At 42.7% G+C, this 9257-nt stretch overlaps 1 protein-coding gene across 3 annotated transcripts in view; it reads left to right on the forward strand.

Annotated features, from left to right (window-relative positions):
• The window catches only part of LOC122934333 (zinc finger protein 605-like), a 47914-nt gene extending 40682 nt beyond the window's left edge, over positions 1-7232 (forward strand). For all 3 annotated transcript variants that reach the window (XM_044289726.1, XM_044289727.1, XM_044289728.1), the window contains exon 7: positions 4947-7232. In XM_044289726.1, the coding sequence (XP_044145661.1) occupies positions 4947-6556 (1610 nt within the window). In that variant the 3' untranslated portion in view covers positions 6557-7232. The remainder of the gene's footprint in view (positions 1-4946) is intronic.
• The last annotated feature ends 2025 nt before the right edge of the window (positions 7233-9257 follow it).

The following is a 9257-nucleotide window of genomic DNA, read 5'->3' on the forward strand; positions in this document are numbered from 1 at the left end:
GCATTAGCCAGGTGTTCCATGACTAATACATACAGCAGAGGCGAGAGTGGGCAACCCTGGCGAGTCCATTTCTAATATTAAAGGAAGGTGCAAGTATGCCATTAGTGCTGACTCAATGGGGCACAATCCTATTTGTCTCAGCGAAGCTATCATGAATCTCCAGTACCCTATTGAATGCTTTTTCTGCATCTACTGATAGAAGACATAGGGGACTCTGACAACTCTGCGACGTGGAAATAAGAGTAATAGTTTGAATAGTATTGTCCCTAGCTTGGTATTGTCCCTGCCTGTTACAAAGCCCACTTGGTCTCTGTGGATAACCCCGGGGAGCACTTTATTGAACCGGTTTGATATGGGCTGATAATTGTTACATATAGTTGCATCTTTTTTAGGTTTCGGGCAGCCCCACAAAGAGCCTGTTTCATCACCGGAACTCCTGAAAATGCCTTTGCCCTGCGCGATTTAGCGCAGGGAAAAGGAGAGCATCGAAGCATGAACTGCTCCGAGGCTCAAGTCAGGGGGGCTGCCTGGGTGAAAATGGAGGTATGTCCAGGTTCAGCTCTGAACCCGGACAACCCCTTTAAAACGTGTTTCCTGTAGTAGGAGAATTTGAACCCTCTCTCAGTGCATGCCATATAGGACCTTAGAACGCTTTTCAGGAGTATTAAATTCCCTGGCGTTTAGTGAGGTGAGTTTAACATTAGGTGGAGCCATTGATACCAATCTGTTGTGAAATATTAGTATGGTTTGTACAAAAAACACAGAATAGCGCTAGAAAAACAGTACAGGACGTTAAATGTGTAGGTGTCTCCTGAGTTCTCTTACCACGTGAGGAAGTTCAACTTACGAGAATGGAAGGGTAGGGAAAAGAAAAGGTTTTTCAAAGATATCTGAAGATATAAGTGAACCTGTGTAAGTTCTGATCCGTATAGTAAAGATCTCTGTATAGCTAGAATTAGGAGAAGAACAAACACAAAAGGGAAGGAGAGGAAGGGATAGGGAATTAACAACACAAAAAAAAGGGGGGGGGGGAGATCCTTCAATCAGGAAGGATGCTATGTCTCCAAACAAAAGGAGACAAATTTCTGAATGAGAGACCGCCGAAAAGCTGAATTGTAACATAACTATCTCAAAAACCTTTCAGAAACCCTATCTTAAAGGGTTTCTACCACTTTGTTTTCATATAATTAGCTTTCAGACACTAGCGATCTGCTAGTGTCTGCTCTGCCAAACAATCCTAATATAATAGCTTTTGGGGCAGCCGTTTCGCAAAAAAAAGAACTTATAGTGATATGCTAATGACCCTCTAGGTGCTATGGGGACGTCATTAGCACCTAGAGGATCGGTCTACCTTCACAAAATGCCGCCGCCCAGCACGTCCCTCCAGCCCGCCCATCTCCTCCGGAATGCGATCAAGCGGACGAATTCTCGCGCATGCGCAGTGCGCGTCTGTATTCGGCGCATGCGCAGTGAATGTCCGACCGCTTCCCTGCTCAGACATCTCCACTGCGCCTGCGCCGATGACGTCATAGTGCTCCGAGGAACAGGCGCAGTGGAGATGTCTGAGCAGGGAAGCGGTCGGACATTCATTGCACATGCGCCGAATACAGACGCGCATGGCGCATGCGCGAGAATTCGTCCGCTTGATCGCATTCCGGAGGAGATGGGCGGGCTGGAGGGACGTGCTGGGCGGCGGCATTTTGTGAAGGTAGACCGATCCTCTAGGTGCTAATGACGTCCCCATAGCACCTAGAGGGTCATTAGCATATCACTATAAGTTCTTTTTTTTGCGAAACGGCTGCCCCAAAAGCTATTATATTAGGATTGTTTGGCAGAGCAGACACTAGCAGATCGCTAGTGTCTGAAAGCTAATTATGTGAAAACGAAGTGGTAGAAACCCTTTAACAAAAGAGCAAAAAAAGAATACTATGACTGATGCAGTATTTAAGCCGGAAAGGGTTCTCTCAACTGCAATCTAAACTTGTTGAGTCCTGTATCTCTCCTCTATAATGAGTCAAGGATCTCTCGTAATCATCTGTGTATCTCAATGACTCCTAGTAGTTTCAGGTAGGCACATTCCTGCTGCTTCGTCTTTGGAGATCACTCCTAGGTCCTCGAGGTGTCGACCGTGAGGGAAGTGGGGGTACACTCTGCCACTCTGGAAGTTGGATTGTAGGAAGATCTGGTGCTGTGAGGAATGTTTGTAGGTCCTCTGGGTCTCTCGGCTCAATGCGGTGGCTGTTTTTACACACTACTAGCTGAAACGGGAACCTCCATGAGTAGGGAATGTCATTTGCTCTAAGGAGATCTAACAGGATTTTAAGGGCTCTTCTCTGAGCTAGGGTAGCTCTTGATAGGTCTTGCAAGATTGTTAGAGTAGCCCCATTAAAGTCAATGGTAGAGAAGTTGTGAGCCTTCCTCATGATTTCTTCTTTCACTGTAAAATAGTGAAGATGACAAATGACGTCCCTTGGTCTGGATTGACGGGACCCAGAGTTCTGTGAGCTGTCGATCTCTAGGTGATCAGAGATAGATGTCTCTAGGATGGTGCTGAATAAGCCTCGCAGTGTGGGGATCAGGTCTTCTGCTTTGGTAGATTCTGGAACCCTCCTTTTCAATATCATCATGTAGGTGGTATAGTTGGCAAATATGACAATCTCTAGATTCCCCTTGGGTATCAGCTCCTACACTTTAGCAGCGGTTTGATCATGCATGGGGCTACTTCTTCCATCTTCTCCTCTATTGCTTGTATGTTGGCTTTTACAGCAGTTAATTACTGCTTATAAGAGTTTTCCAACCCCACTACAAATTTCTCCATTTCATACCAATTTTATATATAGATATAAAGAATAATCATGTTTTTGCATCACCATTTTCCGAAAGCCATAATTATGTAATTTTTCGGGTAATGTTCTTGTTTGAAGGCTTGTTTTTGTGGGATGAGGTGACTGTTTGGTGCCATTTTGGAGTACATATGCTTTTTGGTATTACACTTTTTGTGAGGCAAGGTTACCAAAAAATGTCTGTTTTGTCACCATTTTTATTTACTTATTTTGTACAGCATTTACCTGATGGGGTGGATCAAGTGATATATTTATTTAAGTTTTGTATAAGTTTTACACAGTAAAATCAATTTGGAAAAGAAATATTGTCTTACAAACGCGGCGATACCTAATATGTCTGTTTTTGTTCTATTTTATATGTCATGACTATCAGAAGGATCCGGCTTCACACGGGTATATTTCATCTGTTTCATTTAATGTATCTGTGTTTCATTGAAAGATATCCACAGTATCCCCCATAACTGTCTCCTCTACAGCACCCTGCCCCTTTAACAATGAACTCCACTGACCCTCACTCCTTACCATTGACCCCCCACACAGTGCCCCGCCTCCTTACAATGGGACGTCTACAGCAGCCCGTCCCCTTAACTTTGAGCTATACAGCAGCCCACCCCTTTAACAGTGAGTTTCACAGCACCTCACTCCCTTGACCTTTTCAGGACCATTCCCCTTTAAGTGACCTATACAGCACCCCGCCCCTTTAACAGTGACCTCCCCAGTGCCCGTCCCTTTACCAGTGACCTCCCCAGTGCCCGTCCCTTTACCAGTGACCTCCCCATGCCCATCCCTTTAACAGTGAACTCCCCAGTGCCCGTCCCTTTACCAGTGACCTCCCCAGTGCCCATCCCTTTACCAGTGACCTCCCCAGTGCCCATCCCTTTAACAGTGACCTCCCCAGTGCCCTTTCATTAACAGTGACCTCCCCAGTGCCCTTCCCTTTAACAGTGACCTGCACAGCGCCCTGCCCCTTTAAGGCTACTTGACGACGTGTTGCGCAACATTTTGTCTCAACAATTTTTATAATGATAGGCTATGGTGTTGCACTGCGACATGCGTCATTTTGCGACTGCGACATGACAGTTGCAAAAAAATCCATCCAAGATGGATGCATGTAGTAACATAGTTGTGCCCTATGTGTCGTGCGACTTGGGTTGGCTGGGTTGTTATGGAAACCTGGAGTAAAGCTGTGTTTGTGGAAAGTAAGAGTAAGGGCCTGCGAGCTTCTATTGGCTGATAAGGGACATGTGACCGTGTGTTTGTCAGTTGGCATATGGAAGAGAATGCTTTGCAGGCTTGTATTGGCTAATGCAGGTCATTTTTTGGGAATATCTCAGGAACGGTATGTCCTAGAGAGCTGAGACCTCCACAAGATTTCTTTCCAGGTAGCAAGGCATGTGTATACCAAGTTTCGTTGAAATCGATGGTTGTGTTTTTGAGTGATCGCGGAACATACATACACACATATATACGTCCCTTCTTTTTTTATATATATATACAGTTGCAAGAAAAAGTATGTGAACCCTTTGGAATGATATGGATTTCTGCACAAATTGGTCATAAAATGTGATCTGATCTTCATCTAAGTCACAACAATAGACAATCACAGTCTGCTTAAACTAATAACACACAAATAATTAAATGTTACCATGTTTTTTTTTGAACACACCATGTAAACATTCACAGTGCAGGTGGAAAAAGTATGTGAACCCCTAGACTAATGACATCTCCAAGAGCTAATTGGAGTGAGGTGTTAGCCAACTGGAGTCCAATCAATGAGATGAGATCAGAGGTGTTGGTTACAGCTGCCCATCTCTATAAAAAAACACACCAGTTCTGGGTTTGCTTTTCACAAGAAGCATTGCCTGATGTGAATGATGCTTCGCACAAAAGAGCTCTCAGAAGACCTACGATTAAGAATTGTTGACTTGCAGAAAGCTGGAAAGGGTTATAAAAGTATCTCCAAAAGCCTTGTTGTTCATCAGTCCACGGTAAGACAAATTGTCTATAAATGGAGAAAGTTCAGCACTGCTGCTACTCTCCCTAAGAGTGGGTGTCCTGCAAAGATTATTTGAAAATAATAAAAATCTGATTTATTCTTGGCAGATGACTGTACCAGGAGCTCAGAGGAACATCTTATATCTTCAGATTTTAAAACAGATGATTGTTTTGTCACAGAAGATAAACCGGAAGAGCATGTCATTATATCATCTGATCCTTTAGATGAATTCCGATTTTCTGATTCATTACAGACTGTTAAGCAAAATAAAAGTCATAGAAGAAGTGTTCAAAGAATTCATACAGGGGAGAAGGCTTTTTCATGCTCAGAATGTGGGAAATGTTTTAACGATAAATCAATTCTTGTTATGCATCAGAAAATTCACACAGGAGAGAAGCCATTTTCATGTTCAGAATGTGGGAAAAGTTTTAGCCGTAACTCACATCTTGTTATGCATGAGAGAACTCACACAGGGGAGAAGCCATTTTCATGCTCAGAATGTGAAAAACGTTTTGGCTGTAAATCACTTCTTGTAAAACATCAGAGAATTCACACAGGAGAGAAACCATTTTCATGTTCAGAGTGTGGGAAAAGTTTTAGCCGTAAAGCACATGTTGTTAGGCATGAGAGAACTCACACAGGGGAGAAGCCATTTTCATGTTTAGGATGTGGTAAATGTTTTGGATGTAAATCACATCTTGTTATGCATGAGAGAACTCACACAGGGGAAAAGCCATTTTCATGCTCAGAATGTGGTAAATGTTTTAAAACTAAATCATATCTTGTTAAGCATGAGAAATGTCACAAAGGGGAGAAGCCATTTTCATGCTCAGAATGTGAAAAACGTTTTAGCTGTAAATCAGCTCTTGTAAATCATCAGAGAATTCACACAGGGGAGAGGCCATTTTCTTGTTCAGAATGTGGGAAAAGTTTTAATCGTAAATCACATCTTGTTATTCATGAGAAAACTCACACAGAGGAGAAGCCATTTTCATGCTCAGAATGTGGTAAATGTGTTAAAACTAAATCACATCTTATTAGGCATGAGAAATTTCACACAGAGGAGAAGCCATTTTCATGTTCAGAATGTGAAAAACGTTTTAGCTGTAAATCAGTTCTTGTAAATCATAAGAGAATTCACACAGGAGAGAAGCCATTTTCATGCTCAGAATGTGGGAAATGTTTTAAACGTAAATCACATCTTGTTATACATGAGAAATTTCACACAGGGGAGAAGCCATTTTCATGCTCAGAATGTGAAAAACATTTTAGCTGTAAATCAGTTCTTGTAAATCATCAGAGAATTCACTCAGGGGAGAGGCCATTTTCTTGTTCAGAATGTGGGAAAAGATTTAACCGTAAATCACATCTTGTTATGCATGAGAGAACTCACACAGGGGAGAAGCCATTTTCATGCTCAGAATGTGGTAAATGTGTTAAAACTAAATCACATCTTGTTGTGCATGAGAAATTTCACAAAGGGGAGAAGCCATTTTCATGCTCAGAATGTGGAGAACGTTTTAGATGTAAATCACATCTTGTTAGGCATCAGAAATTTCACAAAGGGGAGAAGCCATTTTCATGTTCAGAATGTGGGAAATGTTTTAAACGTAAATCACATCTTGTTAGGCATGAGACAATTCACTCAGGAAAACTCAGTTGTCATGTTAAGGAAATCAGTTCTAATTGCACTGAGAATGCCCCCTTTACTTCTTGACTGAGGGCCAGTCTAGATGAGTATGTGGGAATCTGGCCCTGTCCATCAAAGAGAAGAGGGAGGGTCTGGCAAAGGAAACAAGAGAAGCAAGAGTGTTTACACCACTCCCTCAGTGCAAAGGTATCATTACATTCAGCTGAGCTAGCTCTACAAGGCAGTATGTCTTGTTTAACAGTGACTTTCCTGATGACAGGCTCCCTTTAAAAAAAATTGTGCTTGTGGCAGTAGCTTCGGGAGGTAAGAGATCTTTATCTCCAGAGTGCCAACTGAAGAAGAGTTTATTGTACATGTGAACGAGGTAATCCGGTTAGAGAAGGAAGTATATCATAAAAAAGGAGCAGATAACAAGTTTAACTGTATTTGGGGCCCCTGGCTAATGACACCAGGGTTACCATCACAGTGACTGTTGCATGTCCGGATGGGAGGGGGCAATATTTAGGAAGGTCAGGCCAAAATAGTGCTGTTCTAGGGGTCTGCGGGCTACATGTTTGCCCATGGTATTTACCTGTCTACTAAGACAGGCGAGATCTGTGGTCTAGGTGCGATGCTGTTCAGGGGAGGGTACGTATGGTTAGGGTCCATTCACACGTCCGTGTGTGTTTTGCAGATCCGTGGATCCGCAAAACACGGACACCGGCAATGTGCGTTCCGCATTTTGCGGGCTGCACATCGCTGGCACTAATAGACTATGCCTATTCTTGTCCGCAATTGCGGACAAGAATAGGACATGTTCTATTTTTTGGGGGACTGCATTTCCGGATCCAGGCCGCACATCGTGCGGCCCCATCGAAGTGAATGGGTCCGCAATTCCATTCCGCAAAATGCGGAACAGAATTGCGGACGTGTGAATGGACCCTTAGGCTGACTAGGTTTTTTTTGCCCTGAAATTGTTTGTCATAATCTATTGTCGATATACTCGAATTGGGTCTTTTTACAAAGCTTTATAAGATTATATGTGTTACTTGTGTGTTTACAAGAATCAAGAATCAATAAAAATGATCTGATTAAAAGAAAGAGATCTTTATCTGACACTATATTTGGAGGTGGTCAGGCACTTTGGGGGTCATTTATGAATCTTAAATACGTCTATATACAGAACTGCCCTACACTTTGTGAATGGTACATTGACAAGCCCATACTACTTCCTCATTGATCCAGTCATTGTGCTCTGCATGAACAACACAGGTCTAATTTCATCTTTATGGATGACAATGCACCAGCTCATCGAGGTCACATCATTAGGGAGACTGCTGGAGACTGGGGGACCTCAAATGGAGTGGCCTTCACATTCTCCAGACCTGAATTCCATTAAGAACCTATGGGATCAGCTGAGTTGCCGTGTAGAGGCTTGTAACTCTGTACCCTAGACCCTCAATGACCAGAGGGCCACCCTTCAAGAACAGTGGAATGCCATGCCTCAGCAGACAATAAGTCGACTTGTGAATGAGATGTCGTTGTCAAGCTGTAATTGATGCTCAAGGCACAATCTAGTGAGACATTGACATTTTTGTGGGGGTATACTCACCACTGGTGTTGGCTTTTGTTTCAATAAATTGAGATGAGGAAATCACCATTGCATGCTTCTACTATAATGCCTGACTTTCATGAACTTTTTATGTTTTCAATAAATTTCACCCGAAAGCCAAATCTCCCTAACGTTTTTGTGAGTAGTGAGTAGTGTATATACAGACATTAAACAAATCGCAGCCAATAATGTGTGATAATGCAATAACAAACAGCAATTTGAGAGCACACATATTCAAAATATAATATTTTATTATACCATAATTACATTATAGAAACAATAAAACCCATAAGGGACAGATTATGCAGGAGAGAATATGGAAACAATGTGTGTCCCCCGACTACACTGAACTAGTAAGGACACAAAGGCAATAACATCAAATTATAACCATCATGGTTAAGTAACAATCACTGCCCGACTCCTACACCCACCCAGCATCCATCAATAACACTCCATCTCAGAGGGCACAATGCCTAACTGTGTAATAGAGACAAGTGCCTGCACCCCCAGCCGGGAATGCTAACAACAAGTCCCCAGCACACTATTACTCTTGAGCAGCCTAATAGCATACACATACATGGACACAACTAGGCACCCCCAAGAGGAAGCGACGGCAAAACGTACGTCGGGGTGGTGTGTCTCCTGATTGCTGGTTGGTATCCCCACAGTTGTGTCCATGTATGTGTATGCTATTAGGCTGCTCAAGAGTAATAGTGTCTTGGGGACTTGTTAGCATTCCCGGTCGGGGGTGCAGGCACTTGTCTCTATTTACACAGTTAGGCATTGTGCCCTATGAGATGGAGTGTTATTGATGGATGCTGGGTGGGTGTAGGATTCGGGCAGTGTTTGTTACTTAACCATGATGGTTATAATTTGATGTTATTGCCTTTGTGTCCTTACTAGTTCAGTGTAATCGGGACACACACATTGTTTCCATATTCTCTCCTGCATAATCTGTCCCTTATGGGTTTTATTGTTTCTATAATGTAATTATGGTATATAATAAAATATGATATTTTGAATATGTGTGCTCTCAAATTGGTGTTTGCAAAAACAGACATGCAAGCATATACAGGTGTGCTTCAATTCATCGCCATCATTTATGGCTATATCTCTAGGGGGTAGAAGCTAGAATGGAGGAGGTCTATGTAGCTCCCCCAAGTACCTTTTTTCTAA

This window comes from Bufo gargarizans, chromosome 4, assembly GCF_014858855.1.
Source record: "Bufo gargarizans isolate SCDJY-AF-19 chromosome 4, ASM1485885v1, whole genome shotgun sequence".
NCBI lineage: Eukaryota > Metazoa > Chordata > Amphibia > Anura > Bufonidae > Bufo > Bufo gargarizans.